The sequence below is a fragment of the Crocodylus siamensis genome, chromosome 2 (assembly GCF_052110815.1).
Source record: "Crocodylus siamensis isolate JL-2025a chromosome 2, ASM5211081v1, whole genome shotgun sequence".
NCBI lineage: Eukaryota > Metazoa > Chordata > Crocodylia > Crocodylidae > Crocodylus > Crocodylus siamensis.
In genome coordinates this window covers 48,028,770-48,054,188 of record NC_143396.1, presented here as the reverse complement: position 1 = coordinate 48,054,188, position 25,419 = coordinate 48,028,770, and the positions used below count along the sequence as shown (strand labels likewise).

At 46.4% G+C, this 25,419-nt stretch overlaps 1 protein-coding gene across 1 annotated transcript in view; it reads right to left on the bottom strand.

Annotated features, from left to right (window-relative positions):
• UBE2K (ubiquitin conjugating enzyme E2 K) overlaps positions 1–4,353 on the bottom strand; it is a 59,629-nt gene extending 55,276 nt beyond the window's left edge. The window contains exon 1 of the mRNA XM_090035779.1: positions 4,230–4,353. Coding sequence (XP_089891905.1) covers positions 4,230–4,292 — 63 coding nt within the window. The 5' untranslated portion in view covers positions 4,293–4,353. The remainder of the gene's footprint in view (positions 1–4,229) is intronic.
• Between the last annotated feature and the right edge of the window lie 21,066 nt (positions 4,354–25,419).

Below are 25,419 nucleotides of genomic sequence, written 5' to 3'. Positions count from 1 at the left end.
TTACTAGGTCCTCACTGATCTCAACAGGACTAAAGAAATAAACTTAAGCATTATGCATGTTAACAGGGATAAGGCCTTTCTGACACATTTTGTTCAGGATGCATGAGCCATAAAAGAAGCCAGCTCATTTTTGCATAACTGTATTGGTCCTGCAGCACAAACAGGAATAGAAAGCTGCAACATACCATTTTTAGCCATTACAGAACACAACTGATCTTTTTTACTATAGCAGTTACGAATGTGAACAAACGGTAAGTTATTCCAGTGAGGTCTTTCTGAAGACAAAAGGAGCTAGTACTTTGGCAGGGGCTCATAGCTTTCCCAAAAAAACAAAAAGCTTACTTTCATGGCCACATGCAGTGTCTGGGCCCTACTGGTGAAACTAGTAAGAATCACAGAAGCAAAACTGGAGTTATCTGCTTGGCTGGACATTCCTAAAACTGGAAGCCAAAGAAGGGACAGTAGTGGAGACTTCACAATCCTCACAGCAGTGATCTTGCTCCTCTAAAACCATGCATAAAGGTCCAAGGTGGGATGGGAGGAAAAGCTCTCTCCGTTTCAGGAAAAAGAACAAGGAAAGGAATACATTTCAAGTTCATCACCTATCACTTCCCTACATTTGACTGTATTAAGGTAGGTTGTGAATTTAAAGCACAGATATTCTAGAATATCAACTCTCAATGGACACTTATTTCCATAAAGGGAGTACTTTCTTTTCCATATTTAACTTAATCCAATTTGAGGGCTATTTCAAATCAAATTCTCCATGCAGATAAGCCCGTTCTAGCTTGAGATATATTTATGAAAGATGGAAAGAACACCCTGGAAGAAATCCTGGCTATTCTCCACTTGCTGGGAAGAACTGGTCTTTTCACCAAGGGGTTTCACCACACCTTTTCTACCAGCCTCTATAGGCAACTGGTAATTTTTTCAGTCTTCAGAAGATACAGAAGCTGGATTATTACTTTGTGTTTTCATGTCACGAAAAGCCACAATTGGATTTTCTGAAGTCAGTGCTTCTTGCCTGCAACAGACAAGAATATAATTTCCTTTTAAAAAGCAGTATATAAAGAATAAATGTGTGGAGGCTAAGTGATGCAGTCACAGGGACATAGGCTCAAAGCCTGCTTGAAAATAGATCCCAAAAATCATATTAATTAAACAGACACATGAAAGTTCTTTCTAGAGCAGCTAAAAAAGGTACCTGTCATCTATTGTACATCAGCCAGTGACACTAACAGAACCTATCTTATCCCTGGCATTAAAGACACTGTCCTCCTTCTGGAGCCTCTTCCAAGAGCTCAGGGAAAAGAAACCATGGAATGGGCTTCCAAGGGAGGTGGTGCTTTTCCCTACCTTGAAGGTGTTCAAGAAGAGATTGGATAGGCATCTGGGTGGGGTTACTTAACCCCAGCACTCTTTCCTGCCTGGAGCAGGGGGTCAGACCAGATGATCTGCCAAGTCCCTCTGACCCTATAAAATCTATGAAACCAATAATGAAAGTAAATTCTGTCACGAATGCAATAAGCCAACTCCTGTAACTATCCCCTGCACTGAATAAGGATGTTCCACTCCTCCAGAAGACTAGTCTTTTAATCTCCAGCCCCACTTTAATCTGTTTTCATTGTGCTGCCTTTACTTAATTTGGTTCTGGTAATATCTTGTAACTTTACAATACCATATATAACACTGAAAATGTTTTTAAAAATTGTACGATGCTCTGCACCTGCTGAACTAAATCTAGTTCTCAAGGACCACTATTATCAAGCAACCATCATGATTTCTCCCTCCAGTAAGCTATCATTGTGTAGATGAATCCCTCCTTTCTGTCCAGTTACCTGTGGCAGTGGTCCCACAGCCTACACCAAAATAAAAAGTGTTAAGTAGAGTGCACGTCCACTCTACTTTGCTCTTCTACCTGTATTGTCCCTTAGGCCCATTTAGGAGATGAGAACAGGGCCTGTACTCTTTGTTCCCCTACTTCCCTGTGTTTAAAGGCAATTTAAGAAGCTTTAATCCAGAAAATGTATATATTCTCTCCAGATTAGAAACTTAGTCTACCCTTGAAGACCAACATGATGAAAAACTAGTGAAATGACACCACAAGAGAATAGGCTGAAAGCTGAGCAACTGATGCCTTGTCTAGACTAGGATTTAGAGTATTATACAAGCTAGCGTGCTTATGCATTTTAAAGAGTAGACAAAGTGCTTTACTTTTAACACACCAAGTAAACTAAGTGGGGGAGGGGTCAAAGACTTTATGTAACATCATATTGCATGTTAAAGGCAACATATGCCTTGTCTACACTAACATCTTAAAACATGGTTGCTTTGTTAACAATCTACATTTTAGTTACTTGTCTACAAAGGGCTAGAAGAGAAAGTACATTTATTCCTACTGTTTAAAAAACATTTTGGGCACATCTATTTAGTTCCAATACTTAAGGGAAACTAGATTAAAAGAATGTCTTTGTTCAAAATTCAACATCCTACTCCTTCAGTTAGCTGTGAGCTCTTATACTTTAAATAAAGGCAAGCAGCACAAAAATTATGGTTTGGGAAAATCATTTAAGGTTAAATTAAGTTATTTTAAAGACAGACTCAAAGGACATTTCTAGACAAAGAAACAGAAGGTATTTATGATTGTGTGCGTTTCCTAGTTATGCTTTTGTAATTTACAAACCTTCCTTTTGCTAAACTTAAAAGTGAAAATTGGGAAGTACTTATTGTAAATTCTTCAGTTGAAGAAGAAACTGAAGAATATACCTATGTTCTGACCCTGGACTGGCAAATTTTGCCTGTGGTATCTCTTGAAAAACAGACTGAGGTAGCCATAAAATCTAGTATTTGTAAGTGTAAATAAATACCATAGTTTTTTAAAGAAAGACTATAGTTTTTACCAATTAATATATTTATATGGTTTTTTTCCAAGTACTCTTTCTTGATAGGTAACCTAGTCTGAGATTTAGGTTGTTAATGCCTAAAGCTGTTTAAAAGAAAAAGTTTTCCAGCCTGAACATATATGCCTCCTTTGACTGGTCAGAAGAGTCATCCCACCACTCACCAATTCATATTTTCATGTTCTAGAACAGAACTGTTTACCAAATCCAAAAAAAAAACCACACCAAGATATCCCTCAGTAATCAGAATGCAATCTGTCATTATTCTAAACATCCATGACAACCTACACAACTCGCTTATTCAAAATGCCAGCCTAATGCATAACCTGTAAGCAGCAATTACGTAGAGATTAGTAGACAACGACTCATATTTGGCTCAGTACCGACATATGTCGTGCATCTTCCATGCTTAATTCAGAGACAGAAATTCCGCAAGACTCACAGCCACGCCAACACGCGGGATTCAGTCACATGAGATAAGCGTCTTGAAGACTTACATATTTTTGATGTTCTAGAGTGCCCAGTGCACATACTAACAAGAATGAAGAAAAACTTGCTCACTGGACCCAAGCCTCTTTACAAGAAAAACCACACAGACCTGAATGTACCTCTCACACCTGAACACACTGTGGCCTACTATGGTTTTCCTTTCTCTAATGCAAGGGATAAAGTATTTAAAACTTTTCAACGGTGTTTTCTCATTAACACCATCAGGTCCAAAGAAAACAAAGCCTTGAAGGGACTCTCTTTTTAGTATGTGGCAGGTAGGAACCCACTCAGACATGCTTCCTAGGTAGCCCCAAGCCAGCTCCCCCAGGGAAATCAAAGGGCACCGCGTTGCAAGGAGGCCATACAAGGCCTTCGGATGCCTTCAAAAGGCTGCTGGGGGCTGCACACCCTTAGCAGGCTCATTTCAGGGGCAGGTCAACCCCAGCGCCTCCCAAGCGAGGGACGGGCGGCGTCCAGGACCAGGGTTGGGCTGCTCCACTCTCCCTGGGCCGGGGCTGCTCGCCCGCCCGTGGGTACACCAGAGAGGCTCCTACCCAGGTCCCCAAAGTTGTAATTTCCTAACGCGTCTCCAGCTGGGCAGAGCAGGGCCCCGTCACCCCGGGAGTGGCCGGGCCGAGCCGGCCCCTCAGGGGCTGAGGCCTGGGGGGCAAGGCGAACCGGGGCCTGGCCGGGCTGAGGGGCCAGCGCAGCCCGGCCCCGAAGCCCCCAGAGGCAGAGATGCCGGCCCGGGCTGGGCCGGGCCGGGCCAGGCCGGGGGCAGTGGCAGCCGCCCCCCGCGCAGGCGCACGCAAGGGGCTGGGCGGGGGGTGGGGGGCTGACCTCCTCGCTCTTCAGCACCTCCTTGAACTCCCGCTTGATCCTCTGCACCGCGATGTTGGCCATGTCCGCAGCGGGCACCACCCCGCACCCACCACCACCACCGCCGCCGCCGCCACCGCCGCCGCCGCCGAGCCGAGCCAAGCCGGGCCCCACGAGCTCCGCCGCCGCCGGATAAGTCCCGGCCCCACCAAAATGGCGGCGGCACCGAGCATGCGCGCTGCAGCGCCCGCCACTCAGGAGGGGCTGCGGGGCCGGGCTGCTCCCGCTCCCGCTCCCGCTCCCCGAGCCCCGTGTGGGGCCACCGAGCTTTTGCCGCCTGCCCGCAGGGACCGTGCCACCGGCGGGGCCGGGGCCGAGTTGTGATGACACCGGTGTGACATCGCCCCTGGGCGCGCTGTTGCGTCCCGCCAGCTCCGCGTGGGGCTGGCGCCGCTGCCCCGCACCTCCGGCCCGGCACGGCCCGGCCTCCACTCCGCGCCCCGGGCGGCTGCGGCTGTGGCGGCGGGGAGGAGGAGGCAGATGCGGTGGGTGATGAGGCACGGGGTGAAGCCCCGGGGCCGGGAGTGATTATGAAGGACCTTCCCTTGAGGGCCTTTTGCGGAAAGAGCCTGGCTCTCTCGTGCCCCCCAGCCTGAGGGCGCGGGGGGAGACTCGGTGGCTGCACATGCCGGCCCAGCTCCTGTCCCCTTGTACAATACTACAGAGTTACTGCACCAGGAGGAAGGGATGAGGGACTCTGTTAGCCAGAGGGCCCCATGAATACCCTGGTCAAGGAGCATGAGGCAGCAGTGGTGACAGAAAGGAAAGCAACTCAAAGCAGTTTCACAGAAGAGTGGTGAGGGCTGGTTGTATAGGAAACCAGAGTCAGGGATTCTCCTGGGCAGTAGTGACAGACCTTGAATCTGCACTTCTGTTAGAAATGGAGTATTGTTAGAAATGCACAGCTTGCATCTTGCACCTGATAAGAAAGAAACACTGCCAAGGACTTTTTTCCTTGCCCAGCCTTGCCACAGCTTTTCTTATACTAAATCGCAGACTCTCCCCCAGCTTCTCCCTAGCCTTTCTCGTACAGATTACGGAAGCTGGAATTCAACTGACTGTGTCCTTGAAAGGGGGAGGGGTTTAAACTCCTGGTGACCTATAGTAGTCTCTGAGCATGCTTAATTAGCTGATGCATATTTACCTCTCTGCCCTGCATACTTAAGTAGCTAATTATACTATACATGTGATGTATGTAGTGATGTAACCACATGTATGCTTGTATGAAACGGAAGTGAGCTGTAAGAGTTCCTGTTTCTGCACACGTGCCCACGAGGAAAAAGATAAATACAGCCTGCAAAATTCCTTGGTGGGTTCAGAGTAATCTGAGTTTTTGACTCTGCTCTGACCCTATTTGCAAATACACCTTTTGTGCCATCTAATGAGTGCGTGTCTGTGATTTTGGTGGCCTCCAGAGAAACGAACCGCTTTAAGCATCAATTTGGCACCCCAGATGGGACGTCTCTGGATCACCTCGGGGCTCAGTGACAAGATTGTCTCTGCCACCACGGGGAGTGCGCACCAAGCCACCTTTTTGGGTTCGCCCAGGGGGTTTGAGACGTGAGTCGGGGTACCCGAGAGATTAAAGGCTGGCTCCTGTGCAAAATTTTTGGTTTCTGAGGACGCCAGACACACATTCCGGCATTCTGATCGAGATCTCTGGGGTATCTGAGTGAGTATATGAATTCCCTTGCCCAATTTGGTCTGGATCCGGGAACAAAGACACGTTCGATTTGGTTTAATACTGGGAAATTTTCGGCCTGTTATATGTGAACCGTCTGTAACTAGGATCTTTTGGTATGTGGTGTGCGTTGGACGCACTTTTGTGGGCATATGGGTGTGGGTCGTTCCCATGTAGAAAACTCGGATACGCCTTTAAGTTATATATTACAAAACTTCAGTAAATTTCCAAAGCAGGCAGATTATGGAGTGAAGATGAAAAAGGGTGATTTAATTAAGTTTTGTCAACTCGAGTGGCCAACATTTGGGGTCCACTGGACCCCGAAAGGATCCTTTGTAGTAAAAGAAGTGATAGCTATCCATGAAATAGTTATGCAGAATGGATATTGGAATCAATTTCCTTATATCGATTGTTGGTTGTGGGTGGTTCAAAATCAGCCACCTTGGATTAAGAAATGCTTAGTAAAGTCTCATGTGATGGTTGTTAAAGGAAAGACTCGGGGAGGACCGCCTGTACTCCCTGAGTCTAATGAGGGGGGGAATTCTGAATTGGCTGAGTATAGGACCCGCTCTCCGGTCACCCTGTCAGGTAGCGAGGATGAATCAGACACCTCCTCGGGATCCAGTCCCTCTGCACCACCGCTCCCTCCCTCAGGGAAACCACCACCGGCGTATCAAAGCATACCTAATGATTCAGAGTGTGAGCCTCAGCCAAGTGCCCCATCTGAATCAGGGAATAAGGGCTATTATTTGCACAAGACTGTAGAATCACAGCCGGTGCTGAATTGCCCGATGCGAGAGGTTATCGGAGAGGGGAGCAATGCAACTTTTGTCTACACCCCATTTAGTACTTCAGATTTATTTAACTGAAAGAATCAGAGCCCCTCTTTTCGTGAAGACCCTGAAAAGATGAGGGACCTGTTTCGATCTATTGGACAAACCCATCGACCCACTTGGGCTGATGTCCAGATGATGCTTCAAACCCTCCTGACCCCGGAGGAGAGGAGATTAGTGTTGGGGACGGCAGAGCGCATTGCAGCAGCCAGGGTAGAAGCGGAGGGAGCTGCTGGTCGTACCTTGCGTGATACCTGCCCTGTTGAGGAACCAAGATGGGATAATCATACTGCAGAAGGAAGAGAGCTGAGTGCACGGTATCTGGGGATTATAGTGGAAGCAATGGGGAAGGCAGTGCCTCGGGTTACTAATCTGTCTAAATCTGTATGAAGTGAGACAGGGAAGAGAAGAGGATCCCTCAGCTTTCCTCGGGGGGCTGTATGAGGCGTTCCGCAGGTTTTCAGACCTAGATCCAGAAGCCCCAGATAATCAACGCATGGTAAATCTTATGTTTATTGGTCAATCCGCTGCTGATATTCGTAAGAAGTTACAGAAAACTGAGGGAGGTGCTGGGAAACCGATTTCAGAGCTGGTGGAAATTGCATATAAGGTATATGGGAATCGTGAGCATATGCAGGAGTGCAAGGAGGATAAAAAGGCTCAGTGACAGATGGCAGCGCTGGCAGCTGCTATAACTGGAGGTAACCCTGGAAAGGCTGGGATGCAGAAAGGGAAAGGAGAAAGAGTGGGAGCAGAAGTTTGTGCTTACTGCAGGGAGAAAGGACACTGGAAGAGGGAATGCCCAAAGTTAAAGGAGAAGAGAGAGGGTGAACCCAGAGGTCACCTCATGCAGGCAGAGGAAAAGGGTGAGGACACAGAATGAAGGGGACGGGGATCTAAGACCACTACCCTTCGGGTTGGAGCCCGAGAAGATCCCATGGTAACCATTAGGGTTGGTGGCAAAAACTTTGAAGCCTTGGTGGATACTGGGGCTACATTTTCAATGATTCCAGAAAAAAAACCCTGTGCAGGAACTAGTGAACAGCATGTACTTGTGGAAGGGATTGAGGGAATGCAATCCCGACTCCCTGTTTGTAAGCCACTTCTCACCAAAGTGGGGGACCATTTGCTTGAGCACTCCTTTGTATATTCTCCAAGTTGCCCGGTTGCACTACTTGGGCGGGAACTACTCACAAAATTGCAAGCTGAGATCTTTTTCAGAGACAACCAGATGGTGGTCCAGCTACCTGTCAAGCAGAGCTCGAACTATCGGATGGCTGTCCCGGAGGACCGATGCCCTGTAGTAAGTTCTGAAGATCACATGACTGGAGTAGACCCTTCAGTATGGGCTGATGGAACCCCTGCGCGAGCTAAGTCGGTCTCCCCGGTAAGGATCATACTCAAGGATGGGGAGGGGCCCGTTCGGGTAAAGCAGTATCCACTCAGCCGAGTGGCCAGAGCTGGACTCAAGCCGTTAATAGAGAAATACAAGAGGTGCGGATGGCTAGTGGAAGGGTCCTCACCATATAATACCCCCATTCTTGGAGTGCCGAAGGCAAAAGGGGTCTCATACAGACTGGTCCAAGACCTGCGAGCAGTAAATAAGGCCCTTTCAGACCATCCTGTAGTCCTGAACCCACACACGATTTTGACACAAGTACCGGGGGAAGCTGAAATATTTTCAGTGCTAGATTTGAAAGATGCTTTCTTCTCCATTCCCCTTCACCGAGAGAGTCAAAAATTGTTTGCTTTTGAATGGGAGGATCCAGATACTTTCCATAAAGCCCAACTCATGTGGACAGTTCTTCCACAAGGATTCGTAGCAGCCCCCCATATTTTCGAACTTGCCCTTCAGAAGGACTTGGAGGAGTGGAAGGGATCACACCCCGCAGTGACTCTCCTCCAGTATGTGGATGACCTGCTAGTTGCAAGCCCAAACTTGCAACTCTGTGAGGAAGCCACCAGGTCACTGCTAAACACTCTAGGGGAAAAAGGATATAAAGTCTCTAGAGAGAAAGCCCAAATATGTCAGCCTCAAGTTACATTTTTGGGATATAAGCTCTCAAAAGGAGTCAGAGCCCTGAGTGCAGATCGCATACAGGCAATCCAAGGTCTAACCCCACCTAAGTCACCCAAGGAGCTGCGGGCATTCCTAGGGCTAACTTGGTTCTGTCGACTATGGATACCAGATTATGGTGGAAAGGCTAGACCACTGTATGACTCACTGACTAAGGAGAGTCTCACTAAATGGAAATGGAATAAAGAAATGCAGCATGCCTTTGATCTGCTTAAGGCAGCATTAACCCAGCCCCCTGCCCTGGCCATCCCAAATAGTAAAAAGCCATATCGACTGTATGTTCATGAGAATCGAGGGGTCGCATCAGGGGTGCTGACACAGCCATCAGGCCCAACCTGGAGACCCGTGGGATATTACTCAAAGGTTCTAGATCCAGTTGCACTCGGGTGGCCAGCCTGTCTTCAGGCTGTGACAGCCACAGCAGTGGTTGTTGAAGAAGCCCAGAAGATAGTCATGGGTGCGGATATGAAAATACACACCCCACATGGAGTTCCCCAGATTCTAGGGACTGAGGGAGGAAAGTTTCTTAACCCCTCCAGACAATCACGGTATGAGATATTTTTGCTCTCTAATCCAGGACTTACTTTCAAACATACTACAGCCTTGAACCCTGCAACCTTGCTGTAGGAGCCAGGGAAACCGACGCATGACTGTCTTGAGGTCCTGAATCAAACCACACAGGTGCGGCCTGATCTTGCTGAGGACCCAATTGAAGACCCAGATGCTGAATACTTCGTAGACGGCTCCAGCTCTGTCATCGATGGAAAAAGACGAACAGGATGTGCAGTGGTAACCTTGGATAAGGTAGTATGGAGGGAGTCATTGCCGAGCTCATGGTCGGCACTGGCCGCAGAACTCACTGCACTCACCCGAGCATTACAGCTGGGGACAGGCCAGCGGGTTAATGTATACACTGATTCTCGCTATGCTTTTTCTACGGTCCATGCGCACGGACTATTGTGGAAAGAAAGGGGTTTCATTACGGCTTCTGGGAATAAAATTGCTAACGGCCCTCAGATTATCAAGCTACTAGAGGCACTCCACCAGCCTAAAGAGGTAGCAGTCATTCATGTGCGGGCCCATGGGAAGGCTGCTGAGGAAAAGCATAAGCTTGGAAACGCAAAGGCTGATGCGGTAGCAAAGGAAGCCGCATTTATTGGTGGAGAAGCGGAGGAAGTATCCAGGCAGGCCTTGTCCCATGCCATATGGCTATATGTCTGGGATTTAGTCCCGCGGTATTCCCCTGAAGAAGATAAATTTGCACAGAAAGCTTGTGCAAAAAAGAACTCCCAGGGGTGGTGGATAGTACCAGGAGGAAAGGTCATGATACCCAGGCCATTGCTTCGGGAAGTGCTGCATCAGCTTCATGCAAGAACCCATATGGGAGGCTTGGCTATGGGTGATCTAGTGATCCGCCAGCAGTAGCCCCAGGGCTATATGTAGAAGCTCAGCGTATTGCTACCAGGTGCATCACATGCCAGAAAGTAAACCCTCGAAGGAAACCCCCTGTGCCAATGGGAGGTAGACCCTGGGCAGCGTACCCTGGACAGGCATGGCAGATTGATTTTGCCGAGCTCCCATGGTCCGGACATCATGGGTTTTTACTTGTCATGGTAGACCAGCTCTCTGGTTGGGTCGAGGCATGGCCCACCAGGACTGCCACTGCGGCTACAGTAGTGAAGTATTTGTTGCAGGAGATCATTCCCCGGTATTCTCTGCCTGAATCCATCGAGTCGGATCAAGGACAACACTTTGTGGGAAAGGTAGTTCAAGAAGTCGCACAAGCTCTCAAGATCACTTGGAAACTACACACACCATGGAGACCACAGAGTTCAGGACAAGTGGAACGCATGAATAGGAACTTAAAAACTCTACTCACCAAAATCTGTATTGAAGCACGCCTTAAGTGGCCTAAGCATTGCCGCTAGCTCTTACTTGCATTCGAAACACTCCCCGACGGGGCATTAAATTAACCCCATATGAAATTATGTTTGGCAAGCCCCCTCGAGTCTTACCCCCTGGGATGCGAGAAAATGTAACTTTTGAATTAGGTAATAGCGAGCTTCATATGTACGTTATTGCTTTGCAGTCTGTCTTGTCTTCTCTTCACAGGTATGCAGCCTCCTTTCAGTGTCTGCCTTTAGACGTAACGGTACATGACTTCTGCCCGGGAGACTGGGTCTTGATGCAGCAGTGGAAAAAGGAACCTTTGACTGAGAGGTGGAGTGGCCCTTTCCAGGTACTTCTAACAACCCACACCGCTGTAAAGATTGCTGGCCATGACCGTTGGATACACCATACCCGTGTGAAACGACATCTACGAGCGTCAGAGGACACCAACTCCCAGGTCGAACTCACTCTGGAAGCTGAGTCGTTTTCGGAACAAGAAGCCAGCAAGTGGAGCTGTGAACCTACTGGTGATCTCCAAGTGCGCCTGAGACGGCTTAATCAAAGTTCAGAAAATTAGACAAGAAAGTAAAAAGAAAAAGTTTAGGCTGTATTTGATCTCAAGAAAGGGAGAATATGGTGGGAATCTTAATATGCCTTGTTGTTATCTATGTAGTAAGAGAAGCAGGATTGAGCAGCCCTAGCCGCTAGCCTATATCCCCTCTTCCCCCAATTGCTCCCCCAGGGACAAATTTGTATGTTGACATGATGGAAAGAATTGCAGGTACCTTCAATCTCACCAACTGCTGGGCCTGTGGGGGACTCCGAGAGGCCAGAGAACAGTGGCCTTGGAGGGCTTTTCCTTTGGCCCCAAAATAGTTGGTAAGTGATAAGGCGGATGTTAAGAGTACTGGTCAAGAATGGGATGAGAACCGCAGCTGGGATCTTTCCCAAGTGGTATTAGGAGAGTACTGTCACTAGATTGATAACCACCACAGTTGAAGGGATGCAAGTTACAGCAGTCCCCCTCAAAGCGCAGACTGTACCAAAAGTCATGGTACTCAGAAAAATTCCTCATAATTATCTTGATCTGCCTAAATGAAAATGGGGAGCAGAAAGCATCTTGAGGGGGGAATATTGTTAGAAATGGAGTATTGTTAGAAATGGAGTATTGTTAGAAATGCACAGCTTGCATCTTGCACCTGATAAGAAAGAAACACTGCCAAGGACTTTTTTCCTTGCCCAGCCTTGCCACAGCTTTTCTTATACTAAATCGCAGACTCTCCCCCAGCTTCTCCCTAGCCTTTCTCGTACAGATTACGGAAGCTGGAATTCAACTGACTGTGTCCTTGAAAGGGGGGGGGGTTTAAACTCCTGGTGACCTATAGTAGTCTCTAAGCATGCTTAATTAGCTGATGCATATTTACCTCTCTGCCCTGCATACTTAAGTAGCTAATTATACTATACATGTGATGTATGTAGTGATGTAACCACATGTATGCTTGTATGAAACGGAAGTGAGCTGTAAGAGTTCCTGTTTCTGCACACGTGCCCACGAGGAAAAAGATAAATACAGCCTGCAAAATTCCTTGGTGGGTTCAGAGTAATCTGAGTTTTTGACTCTGCTCTGACCCTATTTGCAAATACACCTTTTGTGCCATCTAATGAGTGTGTGTCTGTGATTTTGGTGGCCTCCAGAGAAACGAACCGCTTTAAGCATCACTTCCTTGACCTTAAGTGCTGGAGACTGCAAGTGGGACAGAAATGGTGTGAAGAAAAACCCTGGTCATACCCGGTTTGCTCCCCTTTTCAGCATCTGCTCTCTGCCACTGTGTGATATACGCCTCTCTGATGTGAAAAGGACGTGGGGGTTACAGTGGACATTAAACTGAATATGAGCCAGCAGTGTGCCCTTGTTGCCAGGAAAGCTAACAGCAAACTGGGCAGCATTAGTAGCAGCATTGCCAGCAGATCAAGAGCAGTGATTATTCCCCTCTATTTGGGACCGCTGAGGCCACATCTGGAATACTGTGTTCAGTTTTGGGTCCCCTGTTACAAAAAGGATGTAGACAAATTGCAGATTCCAGCAGAGGGCAACAGAAATGGTTGGGGGGCTGGGGTACATGGTTTCTGAGGAGAGGCTAAGCTGGGTTTTATGTAGTTTAGAAAAAAAGACAGAGGGGATTTCATAATGGCCTTCAATTACTTGAAGGGGGGTTGTTCCAAAGAGGATGGAGCTAGACTGCTCTCAGTGGTGGCAGATGACAGGACAAGGAGCAATGGTCTCAAGTTGCAGCAAGGGAAGTTCCAGTTAGATATTAGGAAAAAAATTCTCACTAGGTGGGTGGGAAAGGACTGGAACAGGCTACCCAGAGAGGTTGTGGAATCTTCATCCTTACAGGTTTTTAAGACCCGGGTAGATAAAGCCTCAGCTAGGTTTATATAGTTGGGTGTGGTCCTGCTTTGAGCAGGGGGTTAGACTAGATGACCTTCTGAGGTCCCTTCCAACACCAATTTTCTATTATTTTATGTGGATTGGGTACGTGAGCCAGTGCCCACCAAGTAAAACTAAAAGCCCCCCTTAGTATGGGAGGCCATTAAGTGTACATCAAGTGATTACAGGGGACAAATAAAGAAGAAAACAGGGATGGGAATGAAAGTCAAAGGTTTAAAGAGTGCACCAAGGAAGGACATGAAGCGGAGCATACTGGACAGTGCCTGCTGGCCTCCAAATGAGTCCAAGGAACCAGTAGACACTGCCCAGTGAAACCCTGCCCAGAGATATGAACAGCTCATGGATAAGAAAATGGCCACAGAATCCCTAGGGATCCTCCCAGCCAAAGCCCCTTTCCTGGTCAGGTAGATTGCTAGCTGTGTCACATGGGATACTGGGCAAGATGGACCTCTGGCAGGGGTGGGCAAAATATGGCCTGTGGGCTGGATCCAGCCTCCCAAGGGATTTTATCTAGCCTGTAGCAGGTCCCTTGGCCCTGTCTGGCCCAGACACAGGGTGTGGGGGTGCAGCCCAGTTTGTGACATATGCGCCTTGTCCTGCTGCCTGCCCCTAGGTGCACAGCAGGGCTGGGGTAGTAGAGCAGCCAGACTCTGCTTTCCTGCAAGTTTGGCATCAGTAGCTCTATAGACCCCCATGGTCAGGGTGCACTCGGTCAGGTAGATGGGATGGGATGGGGCCACTGGCAGGAAACGGCATTCAGGGCCAGGATGGGTAGGCAGGGCCGGGTCCAGAATTGCAGGACAGAGCCAGGGCCAGAGCAGACCAAAGATATATTCTCTACACAATGAATCATGACCAGCCCAACCCAAGAGCGAGGTGGAGTGCATACCCGTGACCCGGCCCCTGCTGCCCTTGTCCCAGCACAGCACATGCAGACATCCCAAGTATAATGTGGCTGTAAAGCAGCCCTGACAAATGACCAAATCAGGCTGCCCCACATTGCTGGGCTGTGCCTCTCTGCATCCACACTGGTACTGGGGCTACCCATGCACAATGGTGCTGGGGTGAGGACTGGGTCATGGGTGTGTGCTCTGTCCCCCTCCCAGGCAGGGCCAATCATGATCCATTGTGTGGGGAGTGGATCACGGCTCGGCCCTGTCCCCGGCCGCAGCCCTGCACTGTCACCATTTTGCCATCCTGGCCCCATCCCTATCTACCCATCTCGCTCTGGATGCCACTCCCTGCCTACCCACAGTCCCATCTCATCCACCCGGCTGAGTGCACCCTGCCCACAGGGGTCCCAGGCCAGTCTAGTAACCTATCATTTAGGGAGTTCTGGTGAGGTGTTGCAGGTTGGGGGAGTGGGGGTGCCAACCTGGCACAGCAGTGGGGGGTGCTGAACATGTCCACAACAGCTCACCAAAACTCCCTTAGTGGCCCTCCAGCCCAAATAATTTATCTCCCCTGACCTATGGTCTGATCCAGTAAAAGGTAATTCTTATGTAATGCTGTGAATGTTGTATCTGGAGAGTTTGGGAAGCCATCCGTGTAGTCTCAATACATGCTATAGGGAATGGTTTCTTTAGAACTGATTCCAGTGGCTTGTAGGTGGACTCAGCTGTAGCATGGCTGCAATATATGCATACTGCTGTTTGTTTGTTTCCAGACTTTCATACAATGTGCTAAGTGCTGCACAAAACAACAATGATACAGGCTCTGTTAACGAAACTGCTGACAACAAAATAAAGCTGTACTTTTTATTTTGGTTAGCAATCTTTCTCCACAACATAACTAATGTGTGGTGTCTTTCCCTGGGATAATAGTGTCCCATGCATGTTCTTAGCTGTATCAGTTTGTATGATTATTTTTTTAGTATCAAATTTGCTTTTGACACAATATATAACACTTACAAAGGGAGGCCTAATCTTGTGGTTAAAAGACACTATCAGTCACAAGATCTAGACTGGCTTCCTTTTTCTCAGAGTTTGCGTGATCTTGGGCAAAAAAATTAGGCCTACATCCTCAGAGATATTCCAGCATCCAGCTACTATTACTGTAATTATCAAGCAGAGTGTTGTAAGATCTTTTTAAGGATGAGGTGCTGCATAATACTGGTATTAGTACTGTAAGGTGTGCAAACACCTACACAATCCACAAAATAAACGGAGAGATTTCAAATAGGACTTCACAGTGTCAAAAACATTCAGAACTGTTGTGTTCTTTCTGAGTTTTTTTCAGCAAAAGAATTATTCCATTATTTTTTCTTAGTCAAAAAGGTTTGAATGTTCAGAGCAGTGCCTTGAGTCTAAAAATGTTGAAAACCACTATCCTGTTGACCTAATTGGAAGTTACATGCTTAAACAACTGAGGGTCTCTGGCCCCTAGCATCTCTGTGCCTCAGTTCCACAGGTGTACAAGGGGGAAGATAATGGTTTTCTACCAGATAGAAGTTTTGTAAAAATAAAGTTCGTAAGGTGCTCAGGTACAGACAGTCCTTGACTTACAATGTTTCGAGTTACAACATTTCGCACTTACAACGTTTATAAATTAACACCCTGTTTCAACTTTCTGAGATCAGTTTCAGCTTTACAACACTTGACCTGATGTGACACCATGACAGCAAATAAGACGCTGTGTCATTCATCTCCGTAGAAGAATCTGTCCAAACTTCCTTGGACACTTTCTTTAAGAAATCAGACAAGACTCCAGAAAAACCTGCAGCCTAGACTCCTGAGAAGACTCCAGCCAAGAACCCTTCAAAAAGTCCAGCCAAGAGCCTTTCAAAAAGTCCAGCGAATTCACCTCAAAGAAGTCCTTCCAAATCAATATGATTGCTGTTTACAATATAAATACATGAATGGAGCTATATTACTCATCTATAATTGATCGAGTACAAAATTCTGAGGTATTTTTAGCGAAAATAAGGTATAGGGCCTTGGTTCAGGAACGGATCGCCCATTTATAACATTGTTTCTTATGAGAAAATGGGTTCTGAGTTAAAACGTTTAGACTTAAGGCACAGTTTTCAGGAACCAATTGTGTCATAAGTCCGAGGACTGCCTGTATTCTAAAGGAGAGCTATTGTCAAGCCTATAAACAAACTAAATTAGCATTCAATTTTAACAGAAAAAAGGTCTTTTTCTGTTAACCCACAATGGTAAGAAGCTGTACTTCTAATCTACAGACTTTGCTCAGTAGCAAGCAAAAACATTACAGTAATTCTATAAAGTTCCTGAATTTCTTCTGTGTTCCCATGACTTCAGTGGTACGTTATAAGTGCTAGAAATCCAGTGATATCCTAGAGTGGTATAAATTAGCAGTGAATGTTGACTGTTCTGTGGGTTGCAACTCACTTTCATGAGCTCATTCTGAGTGCAAAAAATTCCCATGGTGCAAGAAAATCTTGCTGCAAATGACTAAAACAACTTTCCTCACTATACTTCAGTCCAGCTCCTGTACCCCTTTGTCTCATTGAGATTTTCATAGATTTCATAGACATTAGGGCCGGAAGGGACCTCGGGAGATCATCGAGTCCAGCCCCCTGCCCAAAGGGCAGGAAGTCAGCTGGGGTCATAGGATCCCAGCAAGATAAGCATCCAATTTGCTCTTGAAGGTGTTCAATGTAGGTGCTTGAACCACCTCCGCTGGCAGACTGTTCCAGACCTTGGGGGCTCGGACAGTAAAGAAATTCTTCCTTATGTCCAGCCTGAAATGGTCTTGCGGGAGTTTGTGACCGTTCGACCTCGTCATCCCTTGGGGCGCTCTGGTGAACAGACGTTCCCCCAGATCCTGGTGTTCACCCCTGATAAACTTATAGGTGGCCATCAGATCATCCCTGAGCCTGTGCTTTTCCAGGCTAAAGAATCCCATGGCTCTCAGCCTGTCATCGTAAGATCTGTTTTCCTGACCTCTGATCATGCGCATGGCTCTCCTCTGGACTCTCTCAAGCTTCTCCACATCCTTTTTGAATTGTGGAGCCCAAAACTGGACGCAGTACTCCAGCTGCGGCCTCACCAAGGCCGAGTACAAGGGGAGAATGACGTCCCGGGATTTGCTCGAGAAGCATCTATGGATGCACGCCAGCATTTTGGTCGCTTTACTAGCTGCAGCATCGCATTGCAGGCTCATGTTCATCTTGTGGTCAATGATGACCCCCAAGTCTCTTTCTTCTGTAGTGCAAACCAACGTAGCACTGCCGAGCCTATAAGGATGCTGCAGGTTTTTCCTCCCAAGGTGGAGAACCTTGCATTTTTCAGTGTTAAACACCATGAGGTTCTCGTCTGCCCATTTGCTGAGCTTGTCCAGGTCAGCCTGGATCACCCGCCTATCTTCTGGCATGGATGCTTTGCCCCAAAGTTTGGTGTCATCGGCGAACTTGGCCAGTCCACTCCTGACTCTAATGTCCACATCATTAATGAAGATGTTGAACAGTATGGGTCCCAGGACAGAGCCTTGAGGGACCCCACTGGTCACAGGGCACCATGATGAGTGACTGCCATCAATCACAATCCTCTGGGTCTGACCACGAAGCCAATTTCCCAGCCAGCGGATCGTGGTGGAGCCAAGGCCACAACTGGCCAGTTTGGCCAAGAGGTGATCATGGGATACCAGATCAAAAGCTTTTTTGAAGTCAAGATATATGACATCAATCTCTTCTCCCTTGTCCAGGTGATAGGTCACCTGGTCATAGAAGGAAATGAGATTGGTCAAACAAGACCTACCCGCAACAAACCCGTGCTGGCTGTCCCTTAGCATGTTAGCCTGGGCCAGTCCATCAAGGATGGCCTCCTTAATAAACTTTTCTAAGATCTTCCCCAGGATAGAAGTCAGGCTAATGGGCCTGTAGTTAGCCGGATCCACTCTCCTCCCTTTCTTGAAGATCGGCACCACATTGGCCTTCTTCCAGCCTTCGGGCACTACACCAGAGCGCCAGGAGTTTTCAAAGATCCGTGCCAGGGGCTGGGCTATGACGCTCGCCAGCTCCTTGAGTACCCTGGGGTGCAGGTTGTCAGGGCCGGCTGACTTCAAGGTATCCAGCTTCTCAAGGTGTTCCTTCATGAGGTCAGCATTGATGGAGGGTAGGGGATCCCCCTCACCCAGATTTCCCTGTCCCATAGCAGGCATGGGCATCCCGTGTGACTGATGAAAGACTGACGCAAAGTACCTATTTAATAGGTTGGCTTTTTCCTGGGCGTCAGTTGCCCCATCTGGTTTAGCAGGGGTCCAACATTGCCCTTGCTTTTCTTCCGGCTCCCCACATATCTGAAAAAGGACTTTTTGTTGTCCTTGATGCCTTTATCTCTTCATTCTCACTGCTTCCCTGAATGCATCTAGTACCTTCCCCAATTCCCCTTCGTTCTCTTTCTGTTCATTTCTCCTTATGACATAGGAAAGAAAGGATGAGGCAGGATAGAGAAGTGTGAATGATTCCTATCCAGGATTACAATACTGATTGTAACTAGTGTGATAGAATCTGCAACAGCTATAAACAAAAGGGGCCTGAACAGGATTTAACTTTTTCTGTTTTTCAGAGACTGCTGTTTCCAGCAATTTCCAAAGAATACTGCAGTGTGTTGCTAATACTGTTGTTTCTATTGTGTGTGTAATCTCTGAATTAAGTCCTTTAGTCTTTCACCACTATAGAAATCCAAACTTAAAATAAGAAGCTATAAAATTTAGTACTTTGAACAGACACCTCATTTGTCATCTTTTAAAAATGTGTTCTTAAAATTCATACTTCAGAAGTTATTAGTTTCAGTAGTCCCATCACCAATTTGTGCTTATAAAAGGACAATTTGTCTTTAATAGCAACTTTCACATACTGGCTTCATATCTCTCTGCATTTTGCCTATATGAATTGTAACTAATGAGGTCAAAAGTATTCAGGCATAATTTAGTACAGTATTTTATAGTAATTATTCCAGAACTGGCAATGAGACAAAAGGAGGAAAAGTAGGTGAATTTAGTTGGTTCTGAAGGTCTGAGTATGTAAGGTCACTAGAGAAGAATTGAAAGGATTAACACGTGTTTCTTCTGACTCTCAGAATGTCCTCTTTGCTACCCAACAGTGTTCCCACTGCATTCTCTTTGAAGGAGTAGAAATGTTGCTATGAGAACTTCTTGAGACTAATTTAAAAATATTCAAGATGCTTCTTGAGATGAGGGAGAGGGAAAATGCACCTCTTGCACTTCCGACTTTCCAAACTGCAACTTCCAGCCCCGATCCTGCAAACTCACATTCAGAATCTTAATTTCAGATGCTGCTGCACATGTGTGTAAGTTAAGCATGTACACAGGTGGTTCTATGTCCACTCATCAAGTTTTCCATTGAAGTCTGTGGGAGCCATGTAGCTTTAAGGGCTATATACCAGTACTTGGATTCCTTTTCAAGATTAGCCCCTTTAAAGTACTGTTTCCAGTTTCTTAATCTCTCTTCTACCAAGTTGTTGAAAATAGTTTAACAGTTTTTCTCTTCTGACACTTTTGGGAATGATATTAAAACAGTAAATAAAAATGACCTGTGAAGGACTGGTTTTCTTTAAGTTTTGCTTCCTTAACCTCCTTTGCTTTTTTGATATATCACAAGGCCTGAATCCTTCCTCTCCGCTTTGTTTTCTGACTTAGAAATATCAGGAATGTCAAGATTAGTGTTCTCTTGTTTTACTGGCTGACTTTTTTGAGAAGGAGTTGTATCTTAGAAGATACGTACTGTGACTTCACATGTATCAGGGGTTGAATCTTGAACACGCAGTTTTTATTATTATATAGTTTGTCTCCTCCAAAAGCCAGCTACCAAAGGGATAGCTTTAGTGGAAGTTTTTTGGATTTTTATACTATATAGCATGTTCATCTTATTTATACTTATTTTTATTTAAAACAAAATCATATTGCAAGAAGCTTATGATATGGTTGAAATAGACCTTTATCTGCACTATGCTTTTTATTATGCTTTAATTTGTCTTTTTGTATAAAGCTGTAGAGGCCAGGGATCACCGTATTTATCTGTAAAGCATTTAGGGTAGGCAAAATATGGCCCACAGGTCAGATGCAACCTGCCAAGAGATTTTGTCCAGCCCATGACAGGTCCCTTGGCCCTGCCCAGCCCAGTACAGGCGACAGCCTGGCCGTGGCACCTGTGACTGGTCCTGTCACCCCCAGGCACACAGCAAGGCTGGGGTGGTCAGGCTGCCGGACTTGCTTCCCAGTAGCCCTGGCAGCAGCATCTCCTTCCAGCTGCCGCCACTGCTGGACCCGACCCTATTGGCCAGGCCTGTCCACCCTGTACCAGCCAGGTGGATGAGATGGGGCCATAGGTGGGAAACGGCATCCAGGAGTGGGATCACAGGGCAGGGCTGGGATCGTGGGGTGGGATCTTGGGGCAGTGATAGCACAGGAGTCTGGGGCAGAGCCACAATCCACTGCCCACATGTCCTGAAATGGACACTGGTTATGCAGGCAAAGGTGTCCAGGGAGTGATTGCAGCTCTTCCCTGGACCCCAGCTCTGTGCTGTGACTGCCCCAAGATCTCCGACCTAGCCCCACCCACCAATCTTGCTCCCAGACACAGCTCCCCACCCACCCACCCACAGCCTTATCCCATCTGCCCTGCCCAGCACAAAGCAAGCCATTTGGAGAGTTTTGGTGAGATGTTGGGGGAAATGGGGGTGGTGCTGACTCAGCCTGCAACAGCTCACCAAAACTCTCTAAGTGGCCCTCCAACCCAAATAATTGCCCACCCCTGATTTAGTTTATTCTGGTACCATAAAAGTAAACTTAACCTGCAGTTCAATCCACACGTGTTCCTTCTGGGGTAACTTCTTTTCCAAATAAGCCTTAGCTACATTTGCATCTGAGTGATTCAAACAATTCAGAAGATTGACTTTATTAATCATAAAAATAACTGGTTGTACAAGTCTTCCTAGATGTTGCTTGAACTTTCCTATTCCTCCTATAGGCAGCAGAGTCCTATTTTGTATCTAAGTATAATATTGCCCTCTACTGGATTAAATATGTCAAAGTGGCCTGCTGAGATACATTAGATCCCTCTATTGGCTGGCGTGAAAGTAGCTGCCTTGGAGAGTTCATGGGGCTGCTGCTAAGCACTTGCATCCTTCTTGGGAGGGAATTTAGAACTCTATGTTTTGCAGTTAGAAAGCAAAATAATAGGAATTAATGTGTTTTTCCTGCAGAGAAATCAAACCATGCAGTTTTACCATTTACACATTCCAAGGTGTTAATTAAGTTTACATCATACAACTTAACGATCAGATAATAGCAACGTTATCTAAATAATCCATATCCATAGCTCTACAAGGGTTACCAATAATGATATATTACTCCTATTTCCCTGTTGTGCCTGGCTGCAAGTTTTCATTGTGGAATGCCACCTTTTATCGTTTGGTATCCTCCCTGATTTTAGCTTCTAAGTGACTCTGTAACATTAATGTTCGATGTTCAAGCTCTATTAATCTTTTATTTATCTTCTCAAGTAAGATGTAACATTTTCATATAAGGACACCATGGGGGGCTAGAAGTGACTTACAACAGAGAGAAGTGGTGAACCCAAACTTTTTTTCTGGACATTTTGCCGCCTTGGCAATCCATTTCAAAGTCAAAGCAGATTTAAAACATAAGTAATAACATTTCAGAACCTGAAAGAACTATTACTTTTATAAAGAGAAATAAGGATTTGGTCATTACTTCAGACACAAATTCACCATGCTATATTCTTCTGTATTATAGATCATATGGAAACATTATTAACTGTGCTAAGCATTTGCGCTGGTTTACGCTCTTTTTTCCCATTACCACTTTAGCATTACCATACACTTAAAACATGTACCTTATGGTACATAACATTTTCAAAGCCTTGAAATGTTTAATTAATACTACAGTGCCTATCACCAGGAATTATCCTACTTTCACAGATGGGGAAACAAAGACAGATTTAGAGCTGCCTTAAAAGGGTACCTGAGGATTCCTCTGCTATTTATGTGTCACCCCCTCTGCTAGAACCTTATGATTAAAAGTGGTTCACAAAAAAACCTGATCTATAAATATAGCTAAAGCTGTCCCGCTTGAACCTGAGCACTAGAAATGTGAATTTGGTGTTTGAGGAATCAATATATGATAGAGATGAAGAGAGAAGATATTGACAGCCGTATTTTGAATTTGCTGTTTGAAGGAGGAACTAGGGTGTATCATCAGACCCAAGAGAGTAGAGATAGAACTGGAATAACAGAGTAGGGTACACTTGGCATTGATAGATCTTTACACTGGACTGTGGGAGTCAGCCCTTTGAAGATTTGGCTAGTTATAATTTTGCCGATCTGAATTGATTGCTACCTTTTTGTGATTGAAGAAATTAGCCAGACTTTGGGATCCTGTAAAATTTCTAGTATAAATGGGTAGGATGAGAAGTTAATGAGCTTGTTGTTTTGTTATTATTATTATTATTGATGATGCTAATAATAAACAGGTTTGTATCAAATAAAATCCTGTTTCTCTGACCATATCAGCAATGATTTTCTCTGCTTCCTGACCCAGAAGTTCTTAGCTTTCTTTCATATTATTTACATTGTTTTTGCAGCTATAACTATTTCTGTTCTTGTTGTCTCTCTGAGATGCACAAAATCAGACCTAGCAAAACCCCTCCACACCAAGTACCTCTGTTTTGGGCAGCAACATATGATTTTTTTTTGCAGGGGGGCAGCCACCCAATTCCATGAGAAGTTGAACTATTCTTTAAATTTCTCTTAAATTAAAGGTAGCTGTTTTTTCTTCTTCAAAAGCATTGGGTGTTGGCTGCAGCCAAAGCTGGGGATTTTGACGGGGGTGTGCCAATGTTCCTGCTGGGACCTAAACACAGAAATTCCTGGCTAAAGGGTCTTGTCCCTCTGCTCAGGATCAGACCAACTGCCATATCTGGAGTCAGGAAATAATTATATCACATGGACTGATTGGTATAGACTCTGTGGGGGGTTTGCCATCCTCTGTAGTGGGAAGTATGGTCCTCTTTCTTGGATCTCTCGAGCATATTTTAGCAACTTTGCTGCAGCGGGACATTGGCCACCATGGTCGCCCTCATTTGCCTGTGGCAGGTTAAGGTGTTACAGCTTATGCTTGTGTCAAGTTAAGCTGTGTAGTATTGCTAATATGTTAGACCGGGGTGGGCAATTATTTCAGCTGGAGGGCTGCTTAATGAGTTTTGGTGAGCTGTCGAGGGCCACAAAGGTAGCTCTGCCCTTGGCAGATGCCCCACCCTGGTCAACATCTTGGGACCAGAAGCCGCACCCCATGACCCCAGACCTTTGCCACCAGAAATCCCTCCCCTTGCCCCCAGAAGTACTCCTTTTGGGAATGGGTGGAGGTCTTGGAACTGGGGAAAAAAACAAATCATATACTAAAAGTCAAAAATCTACTATAACATTTTAATTTTATTTCAAAAAATATTTTTGTCCTGATTTACATGCATTTGTGTAATGTATGTAGAGGTAATTGCATAATAGCTCAATATAGTCTTACTTTTGTATATTGTATGTAGGGAAATGTGTGGCATGTGACTGGGGGGTGAAGATGTGTGTATGGGTGAGTTGTGGGTGTGCATGTGGGGTGGGTTTGTGAGGATGTGGCTGTGTATGGGGGAGTGTAGAGTATGTGTGTACATGTGGGGGGTGTGGATTTGTGTGGGGTTTGTGGGGTGTGAGGGAGGGTGTGGGGACACCCCCCCAATGGCACACAGCCCCTGCCACTGCTGACAGCAGCAGCAGTAGGCCCTTGGGGTGCTCATGGCGCAGGGAGTCCCTTGCTTCCCCACAGAGTCCCAAGACCTGCATGTAGTAGCAGGGAGTGAGGAAGGCAGCCAGCTCCATTGCATGGGGCTTCCCCACAGTGACACGTGAGTGCTAGAAGCTGCTCACAAATCCTATGTGATAGAGGTGGACTGGCTTGGCTCCACTCCTTGCCACCACGTGCAGCTCCCCAAACTAGCTGGAGCCACATGCAGGCTGGACACCTGCGCCTGCACCTGCATGGGCCATGAGCACCCTAAGGGCCCGCCAGCTGCTACTGCTGTCACCAATGGGGGCTGTGTACTATGGAGGGGTAATGTGGGAAGGATACCCACACCCCACACCCTGGCCCCCTGAGCTCTGTGCTTCCACTGCCCCACTGGGTATGGGCCCTGGGCTCATGTGGAGGGTTGGACTAGATGACCTCTAGAGGTGCCTTCCAGTCCTGCTTTTCTATGATTCTGTTCCACTCCCAGTTTCAATTAAATTTAACCCAACCCTTAAGTGGACTCTCAGTTTTGCCTGTCATCCTGAGAAAGTCTAGAACAGTGACACCCAAAACCACCCATCCCAAACAAAAAGGTATTTGATTACAGCAGGGGGTTTTTACATAGTATCTTCCTGTCCAGTAATTTTTACATCACCAGTTCAAAATAATTTAAAATCACATCCATATAGCAGTGAAAAAAATATGTAGACTTAACCATGGTCCAGAACTGTTTTTTTGGATGGTGCAATATGTTTTCTCCAGGGAAGTTACATTCTTGCCCTTACTTCAAGTAATGTATGCCTCGGTGTAACTGGTACCCCCAAAATTTAAGCAGTAACATCTGTGTCTGAGTGAACATGGGTAAGGTAACTCAGGAGCACACACAACAGCCCTTTTCAGTTTTCAGAATGCCAAGTCATACTCTCACCACTGAAACGGTTTCCCTTTTTCACTTGAGCTGTGTAGTGGTTTTAGAATATTAACAAACCCCAAAATGGGGGCTGAATACTGCAAAACTCTACTGTGTCACTAAGACTAAGGCGGAGACAGAACTGGGACTAGTGACCCAGATCAAAGATAACAAGAAGTCCTTTTTTAAATACATAGGGGGTAAAAAAATGGTATCGGGTAATGTGGGGGCCTCTGCAGGACACACTAGGAAACCTGGCACCAGATGACAAAGCTAACCTCTTTAACAATTTCTTTGTCTCCATTTTTCTGAGCTGGGACCAGTCACTCCCTGACGGATCCAGGGGAGGTGCAGCCAGGCCCAGGCACAGAGAGGACCTAGTTAGGGAACTTCTGGTGGGACTGGACATGTTCAAATCAGCAGGTCATGACGATCTCCACCCCAGAGTGCCGAGGAAATTAGCAGAGGTCATTGCGGGATCCCTGGCACAGCTCTACGAGCAGTCATGGTGCTCTGACGAGGTACTGGA